At 41.5% G+C, this 25,763-nt stretch overlaps 1 protein-coding gene across 4 annotated transcripts; it reads left to right on the forward strand.

The window, feature by feature from the left end:
• On the forward strand, positions 1-25,144 carry KHDRBS1 (KH RNA binding domain containing, signal transduction associated 1). Of its 4 annotated transcripts, none has more exons than XR_013841925.1 (12): positions 1-577; positions 8,562-8,686; positions 9,710-9,826; positions 11,427-11,573; positions 13,657-13,790; positions 13,929-13,958; positions 15,108-15,321; positions 16,925-16,992; positions 17,655-17,713; positions 19,488-19,680; positions 22,744-22,793; positions 23,936-25,144. XR_013841925.1 is itself a non-coding variant. In XM_079988606.1 (10 exons), the coding sequence occupies exons 1-10, from the start codon at positions 235-237 to the stop codon at positions 19,583-19,585; spliced, it is 1,335 nt and encodes a 444-aa protein (XP_079844732.1). In that variant the 5' UTR covers positions 1-234; the 3' UTR covers positions 19,586-20,804. The 4 variants fall into 4 exon arrangements, 2 of the variants coding, with proteins under 2 accessions (XP_079844732.1, XP_079844733.1); XR_013841926.1 differs by having other exon boundaries at positions 24,739-25,144; XM_079988606.1 differs by lacking the exons at positions 22,744-22,793; positions 23,936-25,144 and having other exon boundaries at positions 19,488-20,804.
• Positions 25,145-25,763: the final 619 nt, after the last annotated feature.

Below are 25,763 nucleotides of genomic sequence, written 5' to 3' on the forward strand. Positions count from 1 at the left end.
GAGGTCTGCGCACGCGCATTCCTGGCTTGAGTCGAGAAGAACGGTTGGAGGCGGCCGTACTTTGGGCGCGAGGCAGAGGAAGAAAGAAAGAGGCGAAGAAGCAGAAGCAGTTCCCGCGCGCACGAGGCGTTTCCGCTCCGGCCCTCCCTCCGCTTCCTGTCTCGGCGGCCCCGGCGCTCAGTCGGCGTGGCAACCCTGTTCCCTCGCGCGCCTTTGCCGCTCCTTCGGCCGCGGATGCAGCGCCGCGAGGACCTCGCCGCCCCCGGCCGCCTGGGCAGGGCCCCGGGCCCGGCGGCTCCCCCGGGCCGCCTCCAGTCGCCTCAGGCCGCCGCTTCCCCGAGGAGGCCTCCGCGGGGCGGAGGTGGCGGGGTGCGCGGGCCCCAGCCTCCGCCGCTGCTGCCGCCCTCGGCCACCGGCTCGGCTCCGCCGGCCCCCAGCGTCGTCCCTACCCCGCTGATTCCCGGAGCCGGCTCCGCGGCCAAGGCCGAGCCCGAAAACAAGTACCTGCCCGAGCTCATGGCCGAGAAGGACAGCCTGGACCCTTCCTTCACCCACGCCATGCAGCTGCTGCAAGCCGGTAAACGCCCCTGCCGCGGGGGAGGGGAGGGGAGAGGAGAGGGGCCGCCGACACTGGCGACTACTCGGCTGATTTGGGGGTGGGGTGGGGAGATGAGTCCCAGCGTCCTGTAGAATAATAGTAATAGAAAAGGTGGAGTGCCTGATTCCATCCACTGGAACACTATAGTTCAAATTAGTAAGCCCCCCTGCCAATCTTTGTTAGTCTGACATCCTTTACTTAGTCTGACATCCAGGCATATACTTAAAAATGTAATCAAGTATAAAGGTGTATGAAGAAGGCCATATGTGCCTTAACTTTCCCCTTCAGTAGAAGTTTTGGTAGGCTAGAACCCCTTTGATCTGGTGCTGATCCTATTTGTTGATCAGAGTTAACAGTATGGGAGAACTCAAACAGTTTATACCCCAGTTAGTTGAGCAAATTCGTTGTCTCTTCCTCTTCCCCGCCACCAAACCCCCATCCTGTATTCTTGTCAAGGTCATAAAACTGGGCTCCTTTGCCATTTTAAATAAACTCCCACCCCCATGTAACCCATCTGCTTACATATATTTTCAAATGGTAGGTGTGGCATGTTGACGGTATGAATAAAGGAATACTGAACAGAAACTGCTCTTCTAGTTTAGAGAATCCTTCTTGCCTAGTTTATGGTGGTAATTCCTATTTTCCATAGGCAAGTGACTGTTATACCCTTGGAGCAGGGTTCGAAATTGGCAGGGCGCCAGGCACATTTCGCTCCTAAAAATTCTCCATTTGCAAGCACCTCAAAAAGTCTGGGTGTCATTTTTTGCACCTGGCTGACACTCACGGATTAGTGAAATGTATGCACTTTGAAGCCTCGAAGTGTATGTTAAGGATTGAAAATATGTTATGGAGTTTAACAATAAAGAGTAGAGTGTTTTGAAAACTGAAGTATGGTACCAATATTTTTCTTGTAAACATTAAATCAAATATGTATTAACAATTTAATTCAAAAATGTGATACCAAAATAACAAAAAGTTTCGCCAACCTCCCCAAATGGTGACTAGACATTCTGTTTTGGTGCCCACAACCATGGTCCTAGGAGCCATTTGGCTCCTAGTTTTTCTATCCCAGTTTCTAACACTGCCTTGGAGAGCATGCCTATGAGTGGCAGAGAGTGTAGTAAAGCAGGAAATTGTAACTTTCTTAACATGGAGTCTGAGGCATGTAATCTTTCATGTAATGATGGAAAGGTGGGCCTTACCTCCAGAATCTTGTTTATCTTGTTTCTGAGAAAGGGAAGACAGATGTTTTCAAATGGAGGTGTGAAAGTACATAGGAATGACAGAAATGGTGATGAGGACTATAATAGTGATCGCCAAGGTAGAAGTAGAGTTCAGGGCTCCTGTTATTCTAATAGTGATGCAGAGGTGCAGCTTTTCTGGACACAACAAGTTCAAGCTGTACCTGCTGAAAGTATCCTACACTACTTTACATCTGTTGGGAAAGGCTCGTTTAGGTAGTTGGCAGGCTGTGTCAATTCTCTGCCATCCTCTCTTGGATCTGGAAGTTGTGGACGAGGAAGGGGAACTTGAGAAGCTGCCTCACGTGTCAGATCTTTGGCCCCTCTCATTCAGTATTGCCTACACTGACTGGCAGCAGCTCTCCAGGGCTTCAGATGAAACTTTCCCAGCCCTGGAAATGGTGGGCATCCAGCCTATGTGCTCTACCACTGAGCTCCAGCACTTCTGCTTAGTGTCTGTGTCTTACTAGTCAGGCGGTAATGGTTAAAAAAAAAACCCAGTTAATTTGCATGTAGTGTTAGTCACCTCTTACCCTGGTCAAGCTGGAGAAATTACAGTGGTTTTCTGCTCAGTGAAGTCTGTAGTGGCTCTAGTGTATCTGTTATGACGATCGGTGCTAGTGGCACTATTAGCCTTAATAATGTGATAGTGGGTACAGAAATGTCATCTAAGTTGGTGGTCAGAGGTAGACTTAGAGAATTGGACCTTAGGATTTCCACCCAAGTATTGGGATTTTTCTTTTTTTATTCCAGGAGATTTCAAGCAGAGCATTCTGTGTATCTCCCCCCTTCCCCTCTTGCTGAGACAGAGGGCTTTGTAATCTCATTGCTATGCATATCTGTATTTGTCCTTGTTTCCAGTGAAACTATTAAATAGAGTGGAAATGGCAGTCTTTGTCTTGCTAGCACCCTCCTTCCCCATCTTGACAGTGTCTAATCGCCTGCTGTAGCCGTATCACCACAGTGCAGCTGCTGTGCTTTCAGGCTTTCACTATATCAAGAGAACAACAACTGTTTGGAAATAACCAGTCAGAATTTAGAACAAAGGGGAATGCTAGATTTTTGACTTGTGAGTAAGGTGAGGAACATTCTTGATCTAAGAACTAATTAACTTTTTAAAGCAGAGTTCATGTGATTAAGGCAGATTTATTTGCTTTTTGAAACAGTTTAGAGGTGCTTTGATTTTATCTTGCTGGATGACAGGCCTGTTTCATTGCTTTATTTCTCTGCGAATGAGAAGCTTCATGTTGTATTGCTATGCAAAAAGCAGTGCTTTTCTGTGGGTACTCAGGGGTACTCAGTACTGGCACCCCAAATGTTAAAAGTGGTGCACTTACTGTAACAACTTTATGGTGAGTACCAACATTTTCCCCCTTTTTTCTTTTTTAAAGCACTGGCAAGAACAATGAAAGTAAAGAAATTGTATCAGTAAAGAATTTTAATTTGAGATTGAAGTCAAACACCCCAAACAGTAAATTCTACTGTTGCAAAAATGTTTATACAGTAACCACAGGCAGAAGAGCTTTCTAGACTCTTCCTTTATTCCACAAATAACTTCTAAGTGCATAACTAATTTATTAATTGCAAGTCATTGTTCTAGTTGTCCTATATTTTTATGTTCCAAACATTTTAGAAAATCCTAGACAAATTATATGTGAGCCAGCAGAAGCCTCACAGCTGGAGAATTCAAATCAATATGTGAAAGTTGCTTTGCAACCACCCGCTGTTTCTTGGCCCTTGCTGTCCCCTTGGGTCACCTGGCCACAATGCCCAATTATGGCAGAAAGTGCTGTCAGGGTCTCAAGTTTAGACCATAACCTGCAATCCAAGAGATGTGTGAGACACCTCAGCCTCATTTTTTGCTACCTCATTCTTCCATCTCTTCCGAGTTCCTTCCTGTTCGTTTTTTAAAAGTGCTCCCTCCCCCCTTTCTACGTAGTTTCAAAAAAACTGGAAAGGGCAGTTCTTGATTAGAATTAATTGATTGGGCTTTTTTTCTTTCTACTGGTTGTCTGATGGGAGAAAAAGTTATTTTCCTCAGCTATTTGAGAACAGATTGGTAGACTTATAAGTGTGCAGCCATAACACACTGAAGAATTTGGTAAAATAAAAATAATCTGTACTAGAGAATAGCCCTATCACACATATTATGGCTTCCTTATGAATAGATCTGATAAGGTTGGAACTTCTGAACTGAGGGGAACATGGTGAAAGTTTATGCAAGGCGCTTTTTATTCCAGATTAATTAAACCAGGATACTTATTCATTTCCTTCTGCCCATCATTGGCTTTAGCTCCATCCACTCCCAACCAGATGTTGCCCACTCCTGCTTTAGACCATAAGTCTCTATGTGGCAGCCACAGGTGCAATACCAATGGAGGGACCTCCAAAGAACCTATGAAATCCCTGCAGTCCCTTCCTCCTCTTACACCAGGCTTCCTCAACCTCGGCCCTCCAGATATTTTTTTGGGCCTACAACTCCCATGATCCCTAGCTAGCTGTACCAGTGGTCAGGGATGATGGGAATTGTAGTCTCAAAACTTCTGGAGGGCCGAGGTTGAGGAAGCCTGTCTTACACCACTCTCAGCCTTTACAGCAAAGCTCTGCCCATTTCTTCCTTTGACTGTATGTACTTTTTAAGGCTGAGATTGAAGCCAGGCTCCCAGGCACAAGAAACAGCTTTCATGGGCAATGACCCAGCCAACAGATCCAGGGCCCTGGGATGGGAGGCAGGGAAGAGAGCAGAGTGACGGGGGGGGCAGGTCTTAAAATGCTCTTCCAGTAGCACAATGAGTAGGACAAATGCTACCCTAGCTTAAATAAATTGGTGCATTGTTTGCATCCACTGTAACTCCATGAGGACCCATGACTTGCATAAGTGTTCTTGTGCCATGGTAATACTGGAAAACACCAGACTGGTTTTTATAGAACTGCTCAGTAACAACACCTATGTAAAATTTTATTTTATTGTGGTTGAGTGGGCCAGTTCCCATGTAAGAAACGTGTAGTTTCAGTATTCATTTTTTTTATTATTTACTAGATCTGACTCTATGCCTTTGTGGCAGCCATTTTATGATTTGATGACACCCCCCATGGCAGCCATTTTGTGGTGGTCCCCACACTTTTAAAGTTCCCAGTGTGTCCGTGGAGTTGAAAAGATCAGGGATTAGAGAAGTTGGGAAGCCCTGCTTTAGACTTGTACTTCCTAGCCTCTTTTTACCAACATGCTTTCTTCCTGTTAGTAGTGTACCTCTGGTGAGTAATTTGCATCAGAAAACTGTTGCCCTAAAGGTGATCTAATTAAGCATGTTTACTTTACTTGTATTTAGTAAACAAAGTTAAAAACTTTAAAACAGCCAGGGTTGCCTAATAATATTGTATTTGCAGTTGGCTTCCATTCACTGTTACTAATGAACGTATAAAGCCAACCATTTCGGGGGGGGGGGGGGGAATAAAGCAGTAAAAAATCCCATCCCTACCACCTGCTCTGTCCTACTTTTTGCCATCCTGCCTCTTAGCCAAACTCCTCTTCTTTCGCTTTCCCAATAATATACAACCTCTTCTGTATACAATGTGAAGTTTCTTTGCAGCCCTCTCATGTCTTGTCTTTCACTTGTTTTTCTATTGGATTATTTCCAAATAGACTGCTCTTTCTTTTATCAGCAACTTGCTTCTGATTTCCTTGTCTCTTAGTTCCCCTGTATCCAAGGGAGTATGCTTACTCCTTATTCTCCCTAAATGAAGTTCTGATTCTAGCTTTTACTTTCTGTGCATAAGTTATACTGTAATTCAGTTATTTTAAGTTCATTGAGAGACTGGACAATATAAATTTAAATTTTTTTATAAAACAATAAAAAAGGCCATAGATCAATAGGTCTACAGTATTTCTGGTTAAATTATGGTACTGATATATATTTACCTAAACCGATTGTGCTTCCTTGAAACTATGCAAGACTAGCTCTTAGAATTTGCCCAGTCTAGCATATACTGTAGCTTTTAATTCTTTCATCAGCACTGCCCTCTGGCAGTCCCTTATTCCAGGCCTTTTTAGAATCCTCTTGATGGAGCCATATGAGTGAAGTATAACCTTGCTAATTCATGCACAGAGAATGGTGTTCTGACCTTGTTTAGCAGACTGCTGGGTATATGAGTGGGAGTTGAAATTAAATATTATTACATCTGCCAAATAGCCTTCTGGCTAGATATCTGCTTTTTTTTAAAGGTAGGAGTAAAAATCCATTTGTCCAGGTGGCAAAGTATCTGCAATGTGTTGATTGTTTTGTGCATTAAAGACTAGACTAGGCCTTGTATTTAGTTACATGAAACAAATGGAGGTGCCATATTTTCCTTTACATTTGGACTTTGCCTAAAAGGTAGGTGCTCACACACTGCTGCACTGCAGTTGGCCACGGCTTTCAGCACTGGTGAACATTTATGCCAGGTTTGGGAACCCTTCGACTTCCAGATGTTGCTAAACTACAACTCCCACCATCCCTGACTGTTTGCTGTGCTTGCTAAGGCTGATGTAGTTCAGCAACATATGAAGGGGGAAAAGTTTCCCACTCCTGTTAAATGCAGAAGAATAGGAGTGTATGAGGATCCTAAGAGTATGTAAACACTTTCATATACAAAAGCCTTGTTAACATAAGAAATGTATCATGTTTGGGGTGGCTGCAAACTGCAGTTTCAGGTACCAGTATAATATTTTGAGCATGTGGAGCTAGTTACCCTGGTTTCATGGGCTTGTGAACCCCTGAGAAGTTCTGGGTGGTTTCCTGGCAGGGTCAGCAGTGCCATCGTAGGGCAGCTTCAGCTTGGATAGCTTTTGCAGCAGCAGCAGCCAGAAATCTAAAAGTGTCTCTTTTTGCGTTAGAAAAGTAATAGCATTAGAGAATGTCCATCTATACCTTTCTGGAAGCTGCTTTTTGAGTTACTCCAGAACAGGTTATTTCCAAGCAAGTTTATTGAGAAACAAAAGGAACTTGTTTCTGTTGGTGAGGCACTTGTCCACATCTGCACATGCATGTCTATTGGGGGGGGGGGGGTAAGATGGTGGCTGCAGTCTTCTGCTGCCCCCAACCAGGCTTTTGGCAAATCAATTATCATCCTTTTGGTAAACAACCCAACTCTCCCGTAGTTCATTATGGAGTTTGAGGTCAAAATGTTACAGTAAGGCTAGTTATTCCTTAAAATAGAATTTATATTGTTCGTGCACATTGATGCATAAAACTCTGTTTCTCCTGGTGAAGGCAATCTTTTTCTAAAATGTAGTTCTTAACAGAATAAATTGGTTTCTGTGCTTGAGTAATTCTCTTAGCAATGTTGAACAGCTTGTGGTTTAAAACCTTTATTCTTCATGCAAAAAAAAATCAAGAAATTTTAGCATGCTTCGGTGACTTCTATGAAAATCAATTTAATATTCAAAGAGCCTGAAATATGGGTTAGAAGGTCTCTTCAAGGTCATTTAAATGAAAGGGAAAAAAGTAAAACCTACTGATCAATTTTTGTCTTTTTATCTTGAAAGTTTTTGGGGGGTTTTTACTTTGGATGGGCATCGTCAGTTCAACGTGAATTCAACTATTGGTCCTAGTATTTTTACTGTTGGACTGACTTTTGTTCCATAGTTGCTGAGTAAACTCTTAGAGCAGGGGTCAGCAAACTTTTTCAGCAGGGGGCCAGTCCACTGTCCCTCAGACCTTGTGGGGGGGCAGACTATATTTTGAAAAAAAGAATGAACAAATTCCTGTGCCCCACAAATAACCCAGAGGTGCATTTTAAATAAAAGGACACATTCTACTCATGTAAAAACACGCTGATTCCTGGACCATCCACAGGCTGGATTTAGACGGTGATTGGGCCGGATCCGGCCCCTGGGCCTTAGTTTGCCTACCCATGTCTTAGAGCTTCTGTGACTTAGGTGTTTTCCTTCTTTCATCCTTTGAAAACTTTGGGCTTTGTTTAGAGAAGGCCTACCCAAAAAGTAGTATTATCTTCTTGATATTCCTATATTTCCTTCAGCCTGTCGTAGGGAAGGCCTTGGAACTTGGCAAGCAGCCCAGTCGTGTCACTTGCAAATTGAGAACTTGCCAGTTACATTCTTGGACTTCCTTTTAGTGCAAATACACACATCTTCAAGTATTTGATGTCACAACCAGAACAGAAAGGGCTCGTCCTGTTAAAAAATTGCCTGGTTAAGACAGGCAAGAAAGGGAACAGGCGAGAAAGAACACCAGAATGTTTTCTATTACAGCAGACGTGGTTGGCTCAGAATTGGGGGTGTTCTGGTGTGGCATGGGTCTGTAGAGTTTTCTTAGAAATGTTTGGGGGAGAACTTGGTAATAACTGGCTCCCACATGGCTGCTGCCTTAATAAAATGCAATAGGTAAGATGTTGCTGGGAGCAAATGAGAAAAGCTACAAAGTAGCAAAACTGTATAAAAGCAGCTCTCCCTTTCACTTCGGTTTAGAAACAGTTAGCTAACATAAGTGCATATAGGACAATGATGTTTGTTTGTTTGTTTGTTTGTTTGTTTGGTGGGCCTATTGGCTAGGTTGCGGAAAAACTGAGTTTGGGGCTCACTTGCACAGTCATGTACCTTCAATGGGGGGGGTGAATCTAGACAAGCTGCCTCTTGTACCTGCTTTTACATGCATCCTGTTGGGTTTTTCTTTTTTAAAAAAAGGTTGAAGTGCTGTCTCAATTGTATGCTTTGTCTTGTTTAGAAATCGACAAAATTCAGAAAGGTGAATCAAAGAAAGATGAGGAAGAGACCTATCTGGACCTATTTTCTCATAAGAACATGAAGCTGAAAGAACGAGTTCTCATCCCAGTCAAGCAATACCCTAAGGTGAAGGCCAGCAAATGCCTCATTAATGTCCTGTAAAGGGATGCTTATGACAGATTTCCACTCACAGCAGCTGTTTGCTTTGAGCTGTCCTGATTTATGCCAATGCATTTATTGCTGTTGTTAAATATTTCCAAGGCGTTTCTGCTGTATTTTCTTTGTGTGTTTGTAGCAGGCCAGAGCATAGGCTTATGAAGGATATTTCTTGTACTTGAAAATGTTTATTATTGGCAAAAAATATATATATTTCATTCCTTGTGCAATATGGCACGTCACAAAACATAAGAGGACAGGTCCCTGCTCCGAGGATGTTACAGTCTAAATTTGCCATAGCAATAAAAAAGAGAGGAGGGGAGAGAGTGATATACATGGGGGAAAGGGGCCATATTTCAGTTACAGTTAGGTAGTAAGATGAGAACTAGAGTTGTGCCACAGAAGTGGCATTGCATAGATCAGGGCTTTTTGTGCCCCCCTAATGTCTGTCATTTTCTTTAAAAATAGACAGGGAAACCATCTTGACTGATCCTGCTGTGATGTCAAAGGGCTTTTGTTAGGGTTACCAACTTTTTAAAAATAACAATTTCTAGATATTTTTTTACTAGCAGTTTCTCTAGGTTCCCCATTGTGGTGTCAAAATAATTTGGGGGGGGGGTGTCCCTAATGCCCCGTAATTAGTCCAACTTTTTAAACAACATATCTTATACATGTAAGTTTACCGAGCATTCCCACAAGCCCCCAGATGTGAATCTGTGATACCAAAAGTCTTTTGCCTCCAAGCCACCTTTCCTCCAGTGTGTTCTTTTAAAATGCAAACACTTTCACTATGCACACTTTGATATGCTTGATTGCTAACTTACCAGAATTTGGATCATTCACCCTTTGGTTTTTTTCTAGAAGGCCAAAATGAGTACAGTTTAAAATTTTGGGAAACTTATAATTGCTGATCCTAGTTATTGCAGTATAAATTTTAAAGTAACTTAATTCAGTTTTTGAAACTAAGAAAAAATCGTGTTTCTCTCCTTTTAGTTTAACTTTGTTGGGAAGATCCTGGGACCCCAAGGCAACACCATCAAGCGACTGCAGGAAGAAACTGGAGCAAAGATATCTGTACTGGGGAAGGGGTCAATGAGAGACAAGGCAAAGGTAGGGGTACTGGGCTCAAAGTACAAGTACTTTTGTGTGTTTTAGAACTCTGGATTTTTTTCATAGATGGTTGGTTGGCCAACCGTTTGTTGACAGCACATTGCCTTTAAGTAAAAGTGTTGTGTTACCTACCTTTGAAAAATGCATTGATGACTTAGAACTGCAAAATCCCCAGGAGTAAGTACTTGTTGCTTTGCCATTAATCACAGAATGAGCAGGCAGCTGATTAACAGAATGCAATAGTCTTTTCTAATACAACCAATGCCAAGTGTTTGTTGTATCTAGGCTATGTAAAGAAAAGAGATTCATAGAGCATCACTTCAAAGTTGAGCTCTTGCTTCTCACGTTTCCATGTGACTTTGAAGAGGGCATCTAACTGAAATCTTGGTTTTCTTAACTTTTTAAAATTGTACTTGTGAAGGCTACTGTTAAGCCTCTAGATTGTTTAAAGCCAAGTAAGTAAATCTTGAGTTTATGCTAGTCAGGATTTTTCATTGCCAAGTAAGTGAGAAGAGAAATAAATGAATCTTATTGGAAGCCCATTTTTCATATTTCTTTGGAATATCAGTTGGCAAAATTCTTTGGAGTCGATATATGCAAGCAAAAGTTTAGGGCGTAGACCATCAGGGGATAACTAGTTTAGGGTTGGCACAGGTAAGTAATTTTTTTAGTAAAACTAATGTTAAACTTTGTTTTGATTCCTGTTCTTAGAATTATGTACTAGGAGGCATAAATGAAAGACTGTTGTCAGGGTCTGAGATTTCTACCAAAATGTCTAGTCCTATACTTGTGTTTTATCCTGCCACCTTTATTTGCAAATAGGTGAGCAGTTGCTGTTGCAGTCATTGGGTGTGAGGAATCCACTTGTGTGTCCGTGTCCAAGCACAGAGCAGTTTCAGCTTAAAAAAAAGTTTCCAGATTAAAAGTATGGGTGGGTAGTTAATTGTGCACCAAAAGATTAGCACCACTGGCCAGTAAAGCAAGTGCTGCCACAATTACATGGGCCTCTCCAAATGGCAGTAAAATTCACCTAGGTCAAACAGTCATGAAAGTCATTACTAGCCCAGTAAAATAACTCATGGATTGAAGGGTCCAGAGCTGCAGCAACAGCCTCATAAGTCTTAGTAGTTAGTTCTGTCATGAACATATGGAGCCCTTCAATAAGGTATTGAATCCAGTTTCATACATGCAAACCGGAAGCAATAGTAAAATTACCTTACAGCAGGCTTCCTCAACCTCAGCCCTCCCGATGTTTTTGAGACTACAATTCACATTGTCCCTGACCACTGGGTCCTGCTAGCAAGGGATCATGGGAGTTGTAGGCCAAAAACATCTGGAGGAAGCCTGCCTTACAGCGAGCAGGTAAGGATAATATTTTTTTTCTTTGAGAACTAGGGAAAGATGTGAGGCATAATCCCAACACTTCATTCCTTTAAGCATCATAGAATTTGTCTCTGCTTCCGGGGGAAAAATTCTGAGAGGTAGGTGGCATCTATTTGCAGATGTGGCAAAGCAACACTTGTCTCTCTATGTGAGCAACAGGAAGGCTTGTGTTCTCTTTTAAAACCTATAGCCATCTACTGAAACGTTTGTTTTTCAGGAGGAAGAACTGCGCAAGGGGGGTGACCCAAAGTATGCTCATTTGAATATGGACCTGCATGTCTTCATTGAAGTTTTCGGGCCACCCTGTGAGGCTTATGCTCTTATGGCCCATGCCATGGAAGAAGTCAAAAAGTTCCTTGTTCCGGTACATACCACCTTCTTTTTCTAAAATGTTCTGCATAATGACATGTTTGGTCTTGGCAAGGTGTGTTCAAGTAGAACAGATTGTGGCAAAGCATATTCCATAGAATAAGCTCAGTCAGAGAGAAAAAGGAGATAATGTTTTGAGTAAGGCAGTACTAAGTATTGACAATTCAGTCACCGGAGCTGAACAAATGCTTCGTTCCAAAACTTAATTGCAGCCAACCCACCTATGCAGTTGGATGTCTTTCTGCAAAAATGACTCCCAAGCAGTCATAGATACGAAAGACCTTGTCCTACTTTGAAAAAAGTGTTGGGTTGACATTTAAAAATTATAATCTTAGAGATTTTGCAACAGTTACTTAAGAACTTAAAGGCTATTAAAGGGTCAAAAGATTGGACTCTAGGGAAGATGCCATCAAGAGATTGGCTGCTCCAAAAGTTGTCAGGAACTGAATTTTATTTGCTAACACCTGCAAATGTTCTTTTTGCTGGGCTGGGGGACCCCCTGATCTTTTATTCATTTTAGAGAACCAAGGATTCTAACATCTGGATTGCTGGTTTGGTTTTGCCTTCTGAAATTTGTTACATGAATTGTAGGTGCAGTTGAGCTTTCTGAAACGGAAACTCCTGAGGTTTCAACTCAACTAGAGAAGGGAACTTTAGCGCTAATGCACCATTTTAAGACTAGCAGGGTGGGGGTTTCCACCTTGGGTTTAATATATGTCTAGAAAAGCAGAAAGACCTTTCTAGAAATATTCAGAAATGACTAGCTTTCATTATTCATCAGCAGAGGAAATTGTTGGATCTCATGTTCTAAAGGTGTGAGGTGTGTACGTGCACACATTGTGGAGAGTACACAGGAATTTGGGGGTGGGGGTTGTCTTAGTTACCCCTGTTTTGCTGAGCTTCTAGGTAGGGAATTATAGAAGCCTCTTGGACAGGCATTGCTGTGCAGCTAAAGCAGAACAAGAGTTACATGTCTGCCCTGCTGTGCATAACAATGGACTTCTGATACATTTGTTTTTGTTCTAATGCACACAACACAAAATGGCTGTGACTGTCTCAGTTTTGAATATGGTGCACAAAGGGGTAGAGCTACATAGACACTGCATGTAAGGTTTGTGAAGCTTTGAAGGCTTCCACGTATCCAAAAGGATACAAAAGTGATCGCTCTTCTTTGAAGCCTTCTGTTCCTTTTAGTTTGCCAAAACCACCTCCTATCTTTTAACACTTTACTGTGTTACTGTTGCACCCCTCCAACAGATTGGCATCAGTGACTGGATTCCCTACTGGATTTGGGGAGTAAAATTCTTTTGCTCTGCTGCTAATCCCTCCACAGATTGCCTGAAATTGTACCCCCTGGAGAGTGCAGAATGCACAGAGCAGGGACAGAAGTGGAAAGAGGCAGCTTAGAGTTACTGGTGAGCATTTGCTCTTTGGACTGAAACCATTTCCTGCCTCCTGAATGGGAACAAGAAATTTAGATTGCTAAGGGAGCCCACTTCTCAGAGCATTTGACAGGCAGGAAGGCCAGCTGTTCTACAAGGGTGCAGAGGATGTTTTGTGGCAGCTGTTGTGACTTAGGGAACTCCTGCCCATAGGTACTCACCTATGCCTTTCCAAACAGAGCTGTTGTTAGCAGCACAAAAACCCATTTCAAATACAGTGGTGCCCCGCAAGACGAATGCCTCGCAAGACGAAAAACCCGCTAGACAAAAGGGTTTTCCGTTTTGGAGGTGCTTCGCAAGACGAATTTCCCTATGGGCTTGCTTCGCAAGACGAAAATGTCTTGCGAGTTTTTCCGACTTTCCCCCCTTCCCCCCCCCTTTTTCTAAGCCGCTAATAGCGCTAATCCTCTAAGCCGCTAATGGGCTTGCTTCGCAAGACGAAAAAACCGCTAGACGAAGAGACTCACGGAACGGATTCTTTTCGTCTTGCGAGGCACCACTGTAAAATGAATGAGATTTATTTCATTTCATTTCATTTCATTTCATTTCATTTCATTTCATTTCATTTCATTTCATTTTATTTTATTTTATTTTATTTGCATGGCCTAGAAATTAATTCCCTCTGTTTTTGCTTAGGATATGATGGATGACATCTGCCAGGAGCAGTTTCTGGAGCTGTCTTATCTCAATGGTGTGCCAGAGCCAACACGAGGTCGAGGGATTCCTGTACGAGGCAGGGGAGCTGTGCCCCCACCTCCACCTGTTCCTAGGTAACAAATGGAAATGTTGCTGGAGATGAACTCTTGCTGGTTGCAGTTGCATCTTTAAGCAGTAAGATTGTGCTTCTGATGGTTTGGGGAGGTGGGGAAGCGATATGGGCTTAATGGCTGTTTCAATTTTTTTTTTAGTGTGTGGAGTGGGGCAGCCTTGCTGAACAGGTGAGAGGCAATAGAAAAGGCGCTCAGTCATATATCCCATAGGTGGTGGGTTTTGAGCCTTAGTTTACTCTCGCAATTGCAAGCTTTTTCTTGTTCAGCATGTTGACAATACCAGATCTTTGAGGGGGTTCATGAATTGTCCAATAGGGTGGTGGCCCATTAATTGTAGACCATCTTTAATTATTCCTAAACTTTACGGTCCTGCCAATGCATTCTGCACTAAGCAAGGATAACATGAGACTTTTGAAACTTTGGTTTTCATTTCCAACTTTTGTTTCAGAGAGACAGTTGAATGTTTTCTATGTCTCTCAGGCCAGGTGGATATAGCTTTAAGTGCCCTTCACAGCTGCCTTTGCTATGCTCTTTGCTACTTTATCTTAACCCTTCTTGACCTAGACATCACTGCTCCATAAAATTGCTAATCTGCTTACCTACATCTGTGCACCTGCCCCTTACTTCATGTCTTTCTTTTATTATGTTTCCCTTTGGCAACTCCTGTCCTTAACATTAAAAACCCCCACAAATTATTCAACTTGTTTTTATTACTGGTTGTTAGCCGCCCTTAGCCTGGTCTTGGCTGGGGAGGGCAGGGAATAAATAAAAATATATTAGTATTATTAGTATTATTAGTATCATCATCATCATCATCATCATCATCATCATCATTATTCAAAATCCAAATATCAGAAGCAGCCTCAGTTGTGTAGGTTTTTCCATACACATCTTTATATATATAGAAACTGGGCTGTATGAACATCAAGTGATAATGCTTCCTCTCTCCTTTGCTTCCAAAAACTACTTTGTGCTAAACTTAGAAGACTATAAAGGCCCATTTCTTTTTTGAGATCTCTTGGGCCTTTTGCATTGACAGCTGATGCTGCTAGTTTGGCTTATCTTTGAAGTGATTCTGGTAGGTACTTAAATCTTTGCTACTTGCTCAATCCAAGTTTCATATTTGGGCATTTTTAGCTCTGTCTCCGTACATCACACAGCAAATTTTACTAGATTTAATTTTGTCATTCATCTCTGCTGCTAGGCCTCTGCAAATTGAGCTTCTATATAGACAACAGATTAGATTTAGTGGGTGTCCAGAGCATGGTTGTGTGCAGATTGTGTGTGCCTGCTAACTCTTCTGTCCCCTTTTTATAGGGGACGTGGCGTGGGACCTCCGCCACCACCTCCACGTGGAGCTCTTGTGCGGGGGGCCCCAGTGAGAGGTGCCATTGCAAGAGGAGCAGCTGTGGCCCGGGGTGTTCCCCCTCTTCCAGCAGTGAGAGGTGCCCCTGCACCAAGAGCTCGGGCAGCCGGCATTCAAAGAATACCTCTTCCTCCCCCTCCTGCACCAGAGACCTATGAAGATTATGTAAGCAGTTTTTAACTTTCTGAGAGGAGGGAGAAAGTCTGATAACAGATTACTTGCGCCTAAAAACTTTGGTTTATCCGCAACACCCAAGATTATACATACGTAAGAACATAGAGAGCATCCTTTGTCAGAATCAGATGACTGGTCTGTCTAGCACAGTATTGTCAGCAGTGATTGACTGCAATTCACTGTGGGATTTCAAACCAGGGTCTTTTCCCAGCACTGCCTAAAGATGCTGGGGATTGAACGTGCAAGCAAATAGCCTGCTCCTCCCCCAGAGTTAGACCTTTTTTGACCACATGAACACCTTACATATCAAGCACTATGATATCACTTTAACAATCATGCCTTCTCCCAAAGAATTATGGGAGCTACTGTTTGTTAAGGGTGCTGAGAGGTGTTAAGAGCCCCCACCCATTCGCCTCACAGAGCTGCAATCTTCAGAGGGTTTAACAGTCAGTCCCTCTTCCCAGCGAATTCTGAGAATTGTAGCTTCCTGAATATGGGTCTCCTAACAGCTCTCAGCACTCTTAACAGACTACATCTCCCAGAAGCCTGAGAAAAGCTATGACTATAGAAAGTAAAATCATACTGTTTTAAATACAGTGGTACCTTGGGTTAAGAACTTAATTTGTTCTGGAGGTCCGTTCTTAACCTGAAACTGTTCTTAACCTGAGGTACCACTTTAGCTAATGGGGCCTCCCGCTGTTGCTGCCATGCCGTCGCCACGCAATTTCTGTTCTCATCCTGAAGCAAAGTTCTTAATCTGAGGTACTATTTCTGGGTTAGCGGAGTCTGTAACCTGAAGCGTCTGTAACTTGAGATACCACTGTATATGGTGGGGTCTTCCTCTCTTGTGCACACACACAACTTTGAAAGAATATAACAGATGTCATTTGATAAGTACAGGGGAAAGGCATGCTTGCTTGGTACTGTACAGGAGAGTTTGATAATAGCATGGGCCTTTGGACCTGCCTACTTTAAAAAGTAATGGCCCTTAAGAATGAATAAGCCTTGTCTTCAGTGAAGAAAATAGCACCAAGCAGAGACAGAAATTGTGTCTGCTTGGCAGTTGTTTTCTTGAGGTTTTCCTCCCTGCTAGCCTCATCCTCCTTACACTGCATCTTTAATGCTTTCTGATTCACAGAAATAAGACTTGATCACAGATCCTGGTGAAGTACTGCTTGGCAAAGGACCATAGTCTAGGGGGACCTTGGTTGCTCGGAAGTATGGAGGGAGGATGATTGTACCAGTTCTTAAAGAAATTTCACAAACTTTGTAGTAGCAAACCAGCTTTTGCCATGCTGACTGGGGTGATGTAGTCCAAAATATCTGGAAGACAACAGGTTGGGGAAGTCTGGTCTATTCCATTTATTAGACCAAGATTGTTATATCTACACTGGGCAATTGTATTTTTTTAGTGCGTGAAATATTTCCAAGGACATTGTTTGGATAACTGCAAGGTAAAGTAATGTGTGTTTGAAGGGGGTACCTGTGTGTCACTTTTGTGATTTGGACTTTTATAGATGCTACTTTGCTTGGTATTTTATTTTATATTTTTTTACAATATCTGACTCCTCCCTTGCCTCTTTGTCTATTCCAGGGCTATGACGATGCTTACGCAGAGCAAAGTTACGAAGGATATGAAGGCTACTACAGCCAGGGTCAACAGTAAGTGCTTCCTTTTGATTACTTAGAATCAAGTTGGAAGGGGACTTGTCGGGTAATGTTGTCCAACCCCCTACAATGCAGAAATATGCAGTTGGCTCATACAGGGATCCAGTCCACAACCTTTAGTAGCATCACGTTCTAACCAACTGAGCCACATTAGTTCTTAATTGCCCTGTGTCTTCAGCAGAACACAAGGATATTGTGTTTGTGTGTGCTTCTGCATCTATACCATGAGTATCTGTGTTACAAGGATCAGCACTGTCCAGCATTCCCTGGGCCTTGAGTGATTGGGTAACTACAGCCTTAGCAAAGCACTGTGTTCCCCAAAAGTCAGGTAAAGGGCCCCGTCACATCCACTAAGCCTTGGCCTCATTGGCATGGACTTTTCCTTTACTGTTTGTGAAGATAGCTGGGCCTGGGCTCCCTCTTCCCTTACAACTTTAGCTAATGGACAGTATTGCAAGGAAGCATAGTATCTGGTCTAGGGAGTCCCTAACTATTGCAAGAAGCACATCCACATTACCCTCTCTGTGAGATAGATGGTCATTTGGACCATCCTAAATAATAACAGCATGATGATTAGAAAGATACAACACCTCAAGGGATAATATTAATAATAATCATCATCATCATCATCATCATCATCTGTCTTGTTATTGCAGGGAAACAGAATATTATGACTATGGACATGGTGAAGCACAGGAATCTTATGAAGCGTATGGTACGTCTGCATGCTCTGTTGCCATGGCAGAAGCAGAACTCTGTGTTCGATGTATTTTAGTCAGTTATTTTTTGCCTTGAATGCAAAAGATAAAAAGGTTATCATGATCTAAGTTTTTTGAGAGGCAGTATGTAGGATATAACGAGTCTTTTCAGCTGAGAACAAATCTGGAGATCTTGCCTTTAGCTGATGTTACTCTGAAAATGTCCAGTAATCTTAAGAATATACTGGCTATCTTAGTGCAATGAAAATGTTTACTAGAAAGTCTAATTACCAGTGAGGTTTATCCCAAGTTTTCATTCTGCACCAAAAAGCAGAGCTGTTATTGTTCTGCTAACCACTAGAAAGTGCAAGACACTCAGCAGGGAATAATAAAGCCCTGTGGTCTTCTCTCTTTCATTTTTAACTTGCAAGATTTCAGCTGACATTTTGCCACACATTCTAGACCATTTTTAAATGCTTAAAGCTAAGGACTGTATGTGTGTATCTTTGTAAAGGAAAGGTTGGATTTCTCAGGATGCTGAATTTATTGCCAATAATTCCATTCCACATTGGCACAGTAGGGTCATGAAATCCATGAAGCTTTAAATATCACCAGTGTGAGACAAGAAGTATTTAGCTGCCAAAGAATTCTCGGATGAGTATGAGGAAGATAAAAATGAGAGCTCCTTGCAACTCTAAGAAGGTTTGTCCCCTTCTACACTGAGATATTGGCAACTATGGAAACAGCTTTCTGGTCGTGACAATCTTTGTGAAAGATTGTCAGTGTTTCCATTTATCTGTCCTCTTCCTTTGGGTTGACTCTAAGCATTATTTTTCTGCCTCTTCAGTATTACTGTTGCATCCTCTGATTTTCCTGACTAAAGGGACCAAACTTCCTCTGGGCCACTGGGCACGACAATGCTTCTCTTAATTAGTTCAGTTGTAACTAATTTTAGTGTATGTGCCTGCTTTCCTGTGGACAAAATGAGAAAAATAACTTGTGTGAGCCAGCCATGTTGAATTAGAAGTGTGAAGTTTTAGCTAGTCAGAAGAGTATGGATTTCAACAAAACTAATTTTGTCTTGTTTTTGAAAGGAACCTGGTACTTTTCTGATGTTTCATTTCCCCCAAAACTGTTAATATTCCTCCTTATTATGCCTTCTATGTTTGGTGAAAATAATAGTTTCCTACTGCACCTGAGGACTGTATTGTCTCCTGTTGGGCATGTGCAAGGAGGGTATGTTTGGATGGCACATGATGCAGCTTGCTGAAGTCTGGTCTGGTCAGTCCTTTGGATAGGAATACATCTTGGAAACACCAATGCCACCTTGAGCTCTGTGATGAAACAGGCGAGATAGAACTTGTACTAAATTTTAAAAGTATTTTCTCAGGGCAACAAAGGCTATGGTGGTAACATATGAGAGCAGACAACTAAACCCCTCAGTTGAAGCTGTCCACTTGTAGAGAATCATGCGTCCTTTAAAAAGATACGTTCCATTAATAAACTACTAGGAGTAGAGTTGTGTGCAGCAAAACTTTGGCCAATTCTGTGTTTTGATTACCTGCAATGAACCATTTGGACTCTTGATGATTTGTGCAAGACTTCTGTGTCTTGCCAGCTCTGAATAGTGCTTCACATACACTCCAGTTCCTTCCAAAGCACCATTTGGGTAGCACACTGAAATCTATGCCTAGGTCTCTTTTCAGGGTTATTTGCTAACACCATGATTCATGAAAAGCAAAACAGCTGTCCTTTTTCTGCTGCCTACATGCGCTATTTTCTTTCCTGCAGGTCAAGATGATTGGAATGGAACAAGGCCCTCGCTCAAGGCCCCTCCGACTAGGCCAGTGAAGGGAGCGTACAGAGAGCACCCATACGGACGCTATTAAAGCATACATGAGGGGGAAATATCACTTTTGAGCAAACAGTTGTTTCTGATTCTTGTATCTCCCAGGATTCCTGTTGCTTTACCCACAACAGACAAGTAATTGTCTCCCTGATTTTTCTCTGGCTCCCTTTTTCTCCCACCTTCATCCTCCCCCACCACTGACCTTGCATTCTGGCTTCTGTATGTAGTATTTTAAAATAATTTAGATTTAGAAGACTGAATTCAATTTTTAAGTGTGTAGATGGCTTTTTTTTCTCTGTTTAGATATATAAACACAATTGTACCTTTAAAAAGAAAAAGTTGAGGTAAAAAATGTTAGTTTCCAAAGTGACATGCTTGCTTAACAGTTATGAAATTAAAGTTTGTTAATCTTTAAGTATTTTTTGTTTTTTAGGCAACCCATAAAAGTTGTAGTTGCAGAATCCCAAAAGTAGGCTACATTTCAAAATTCAGGGTTGGCTTTTAATGACTTAAAATCATAATGTAATGGTAGCAACTGCCGCAGTTTAAAAAGTAAGCTCAAATGTCAACACTTTGCCCTTAAAAGCAGATTGCTTGATTAATCTTAAGTTTAAATGTTAATAGAAAGAATTCTCCTTAACAGATAAAACAGTAATTTTTTTTCTCAATCAGTTTAACTTTAAAAAAAAAAATTAGGTTTGTAACATTGACCATGTGGGTTTTGAAATCTAGCCCCAGTGTTGAGATGCTAGTGACGGACGTTCTCCAGCAAAAGGTGTTCTTGGCTTAATTCTGCATGAAGAATTTTTAAGAGAAGTGGACATCTAGCTGCTCTGTAATTTTTATATTGCTCTAACTGCCCAGTGTTTTGATATTAGGAAGTATTAAATGAATAGCTGTGCATTGTGTCTCTCTCTTTTTTCTTTTCTTTTTTCTTAAAGGAAAAGCTGAACACTTGAGTGTTTGCAGTACATAATACAGCTCAGGCTTAAAATTGGCAAAACTGTAAAGCTTTTAGCCATTCCAATGACATGTTCAAGTGTGTCTCAACACTAGCTTTATGTTAAAAAGGGACATTGCAGCTGAAAAAAGCAAGGAGCTTCATTTTGTACATAGATTTGTACACTGTTCTCCCACTTTGTTCTTGGAAGATTAAATGCTACTACTTGTGTAAGCCTGCCTAAATAGGTAGCTAAAATTTGTCAAGATGTCTGCAGCAGTTTGTCAATAAAGTTTAGTCCTTTTTTAATCAAAGTAAATGTGATGAATTGTCATTTTTTTTTAATTTTGGTCAAGCAGTAAAATAGATTGTCCTCTTTCAATTAATTTAAATTAATGCTAAAGTACTTGGTCTGTTTTTTAAAAAGAAGTTCTCTTAAAATCCGAAGACGTCTTTAAAATGGTATGTTCTGAAAGTTTTAAAACTTTACCAAGCTGAGTAAGCTTAATTTTAAAACAAAATTGTTTTTCACCCCCTGGAAGTTGAGCAGTTGTGCCAGAAACGGGGCTTCAAGTGGCAGCATCAGTGTTCTGTTTCACTGAAGGGTTGAGACATCTGCTGGCTTTTTATCTTGAGTCTGCGGACAGCTGCTTCTGCACCAGCCCCTTTGTAGCTGCTATTGATTTCAAAAGGGCAGAGTGGCCTTGCGCAAGCCCCATTTATTTTGGTGACACCTGCGCAAGGAATGTCCCCAGGGGATTGTGCCCTCTGCAGAGAGGCGGAAATTGTTGATCCAAAAGTAACTTTCATCAAAACAGTGTGACTCCAAAAGCCTTTTTCACAGATAGAAAAGACGACTTCTTCCTTTTGCTGCATCCACAGATTTCCCTCTCCTCAGACTGCCTGCTTTTCAGGGCGGCATTCCTTGGGTTCCAAAGCAATTACAAAGTGGTGGCTTATGTAGGGAGCAGGCAGATTGTTCTCAATAGCCCATTAGGAAAGGCACATAATGCAGCTTTGCTAACTGCCCACCTGTCCACACATCCCCATGTTAGTGATTTGCTGCCTTCAAAGAAAATCAGCTTCCCTGCCTGGTTGTCTGGAGGAAAGTCTCACTCACTGCAGATGACCAGGTTAAACAGCTGTTGACAAGCCTGGCATGATAGCAGAACTGACTGCTGTGAAAAGCTGGTGGCTTGTACTTACTCTCCCTTCTTGGCAAAATTTAAAATCGAGTATTCACTGGGAAAGAACTGCTTGGGGGTGAAAAAAAAGTCCACTGTTACTGTCAAATTGCTCATAGCAGTGCATGATTGAGGGAAGCTACTTTTAAAAGCCAAAAAGAGTTGTATTTGTAGATTGTTATTTTAAAAAAATGTAAATAACTGAATTTTCCACAATGGTTTGGAGTCAGCTTTCAGGGCTTAATGTCTTGCTTGATGAAAAGAACACCCAAAACCCCCCTTTTAAAGGAAAATTATCGCAGGAGAATTCAGGATGTCTTAAAGCTAACATGCACCGAAAAACTCAAAAGGTAACCTAAATGTCTGATTTTAATGGCACATTTCTTTTATATAAAATGTGACGGCAACTTGCATAAACTTTTATTACTGAAGAAGTTCTTCAAATGTTAATTTTAAATGTAAAATCTTGTTTAAAAAAGATGGTTTAAAAATAGATACTTAAAATACATCCACTTGCTTATGCATAAATTAGCAATAATGTTTTAATACTTGTGCCCTTTGTATTTGCAATGGACCGTAACCTTGGGCAAAAAAAAAAAAAGCAAAAAAAAGCAAACAGAATCGAACCTTAAATATCAAAAATGGATGTAGCTAGTCCTCTGTGTTTACCAACAAAATCTACTCAGTTATTCAAGTAAAACTCTGGCCCTTATTGACCCAGTATTGCTGTTCACTATATTAAAACATTTAGTACTTAGGTGTTAAGTTGCATGTGTTGGTTTTTTTCCCCTAGAGCAGTGGGTCCTAATTGGTGGTCTGCGGACCCCGGGGTCTGCGTAACCCACCCAGGGGGTCCATGGCACCGTTCACAATAAAACTACCCTGGAGATAGCAAAAAATAATTCAAAAGTAAGGGATCCATGGCTTAGCTTTTGAAAAACAGGGGATCCGCAGTACTTAGCTAATTGGGAACCACTGCCCTAGAGTTTTTAAATTGCATGCCAAGAGTGTATCAACATTTGTTTTGATTTGTGAGTCGTTATGAAGATGCTTACTACTCTTCTCTGTTTGCAGGAGGTGCTCTGCTGTTGGGGTGAAAATGACTTTTGCTGAGGACGAGTTGGGTATGCTATTCGGCAGTTTCTACTTTTCTGGTTTTGGAACAAAGAACTTTTGTATCTCATATAAGCTACATTTGCATGACCAGTCACTTCGGTTCAATAAGGCTGTGCTGGCGCTTAACTCGTCATTTAGCCAAAACAGGCCAAAAATCAAGACAGAAGGATGGGCAAGGCTGTGTACGCAATGGTTTAAAAACATATATTCAGTTTTGACACTATGGGAAGTGTCAAAATGCATAAACATTGCATATTTTGCATAGTTCACTCTAGTCTGGGGAGGGTCAGTCACTGAAGCCCCAGCCCCAAATATTGGACATATTATTCACCTCTCTGGCTTCTGAAACTGTAGCAGGCACTTCAAGCATACTTTGAAATCTTCAGGAAGCTAAAATATTTGCACCTTCTGCTTGTTTCTAAGTGCCTGTGGGATTATGCCACACACAACACGAATACAGCCTGCCCTTCAGGAACTATTTTGGAGCTGTTTGTTCATGTGAATGTTGCCAACCCCAGTTGACACTTGATTCCTTCTCCCTTTGCCTTTAAAGCAATTGGCAGGTTCTCCTAAGACAGGTGTGGGGAATTTGTTGACTCACCAGGTGCTGAAGCCCCAGCTTCCATGCCAGACAATCAAGAGTGATATTTGTAATCCTGCAGTGCTTGGGGGCGGGGGCACCAGTGGGTCTCCCTTATCTAAAAAATTTGTGGCAGTTAGGAAATTAAGCCTTTGCTGGCCAAAGGAAAGTGCCGGAAAAGAAAATAGAAGAGAAATTGCCAAAGTATACAGCTGTGAGGTCACCAATTACCTACTGTCGAACCTCTGCATCTTCTCAGCTGATTAATTAGCATCTTGAACTTGGCAGAGAGCCCACACTTCCCAGCTAAGCTAGATGATCTTATGAATAAGTCATTCAACCACAGTGGCCCCTCACTGACCAATAATGACCTAGCAGAGAACTTAAGCTAGTAAAGCATTTTACATGCTACAAAAATTATATAAATTACTGTTTCCATAGAGTTGTAGAGTTGAAAGCACATGTGTGTGGTTTCGTATGTTAGGGTGTGAACCATTGACTAATGGAAGAGCTCCCTCTAGTGGCTTCAGAATGATCACTTAACTATCTAGCTTGTTTCTTCCCGCTCAGATCCAAAGAAAACAACACTGCAAGCTGGGAAGAAACTATTGATAAAACAACTGAGTGAAACTGTTTAACAGGCAGGACCACAGTGAGTCAATTCTGGACCTTTCTGAGCAATGTGCCCAAAAGACGAGCTCCCCAAACCTAGAATGCTGGCCCCAAATCAGGCCAGGGTTTATCGTGGGAAGGGGGGTGGAAATTATGTGCCAGAAAACCTAACTTTTCCATTACAATAAACTGGGCAAACAGAATGCTGGAATCTGCCTTCTCCAACCTGGTGTCCCTCAGATGTTTTGGATCACAACTCTCATCATCCCAAGCCAGCATGGCCATGGGGACGATCAGAGATGTAGTCCATGGCCCCAGGTTTGGGAAGACTTTGCACTGTGGGATAGTGTGTGACCCAAAATCACCCATTGCAGAGCATAGATTTGAAGCTGAGTCTCCGCAGTTGGAAGCTCTAACCATTACATCACATTGATTGGATACTTTTTTTGAGACACAGCATGATTCTTGAAAGGTTTCCAAATTAACTCTGTTGCAGTTCTTCTCTTGAGGTTGCAACCCAGCAAGACTATATGTGTGCATTGGAAGAATATGTAGCTAGAAGAGTTGTCTCTTCACCATGTAGGTGTATTACAAACCTATACGTCTTTAGCACTGCCCTCCATATTTGCTGTGAATTTAGGGGCCCTGGAAACCCTGACCTAAAGGAACTACAATATGAGAACCATTGACATAACTTTTGCAGCATAATTTACTGATTACATCCTGAGTTTCAGTAATTCTCTCCTATTTTTCTCTAATAGATGGAATCATCAAATACAAGAAGAGGCGGCAACATTATTATGAGGCACATTTTTACCAAGAAGTGCTCTTTGGAGAATTTCTAATCTCTGTAAACTATATGTGTACTGGGGCTTCAAAGACCTGTTTTCAGTTGGTTCAGTTTTCAGTCTGGGATCATTTAAGTTCAGTTTAAATAATCCTCACACTAATCCTAAAATTTGGAAGTGCTTGTGAATGAATATGTAGAATACAAGGTACATTTTGTGCTGGCACAAGTTCACTACAACATTCATTGCAGGCAATCAAGGCAGTGTACATCTGTTTATTGCTGGACCATGAAGTAGATGAGCCCCAGATACATTATTTTAGTGTGCTGTGGTATTGAGTACATTTTAATAAAGGTACTCCATTTTTTTAAAAAAACAACGATTTCATGTTAAATCATTTTAGTAAATTTGTATTATTTCTAAATCTCCCAAAACTAGAATGGCTTCCTGCCTCTTTTGATCCATACCAAGGTTGAATTGTAATTGTACAGGTAATTCAGTTGATATGCTCAAACACTGAAGTTTTGGGGTTTGGGGAAATGACTGTATATATGGTGTGTTACAGAAATGTGTGGTCTTTAATTTTCTTGTCTGAAATTAATTTTTGCATGGAAGCCTTCTGGCACTGATTAGCTGGATAAATCCCTGCTTTTCTCTGCAACCTCAAGGGCTAGAAATGAGCTTCTTATTTTCTCCTGTTTTTCTTCCCCACACTACCACAACTGGGTGTTACAATAGTTGCCAGACTATAAACATCTGGTTCTAATGTAAGTGTATTCTTGATTCTATGACTCTTTTTACGTATGCTTTTTTTAAAAAAACACTTGATAATTTAAAAATCCCTGTCTTAATCTTGAAAGTGAAGTTTACACCCCTGGGGGGTAATCTACTCTTTAAAAAAGGAGCTTCTTTAAAAATACAAAAGGTGACAAGCGTATTTTTAGCAGCAGTCACATCATAACTGGTTACCACCTAAACCCTAGATTAATCTCAACTTT

Source organism: Podarcis cretensis, assembly GCF_951804945.1.
Source record: "Podarcis cretensis genome assembly, chromosome: 8".
NCBI lineage: Eukaryota > Metazoa > Chordata > Lepidosauria > Squamata > Lacertidae > Podarcis > Podarcis cretensis.

Coding starts and splice junctions, on each gene's coding strand:
- KHDRBS1 (XM_079988606.1), top strand. CDS start 235: ATGCAGCGCCGCGAGGACCTCGCCGCCCCCGGCCGCCTGGGCAGGGCC. Junction 13,791..13,928: donor CCACCTCCACCTGTTCCTAG/GTAACAAATGGA, acceptor TTTTTTTTTTAG/TGTGTGGAGTGGGGCAGCCT. Junction 17,714..19,487: donor GGAATCTTATGAAGCGTATG/GTACGTCTGCAT, acceptor TCTTTCCTGCAG/GTCAAGATGATTGGAATGGA.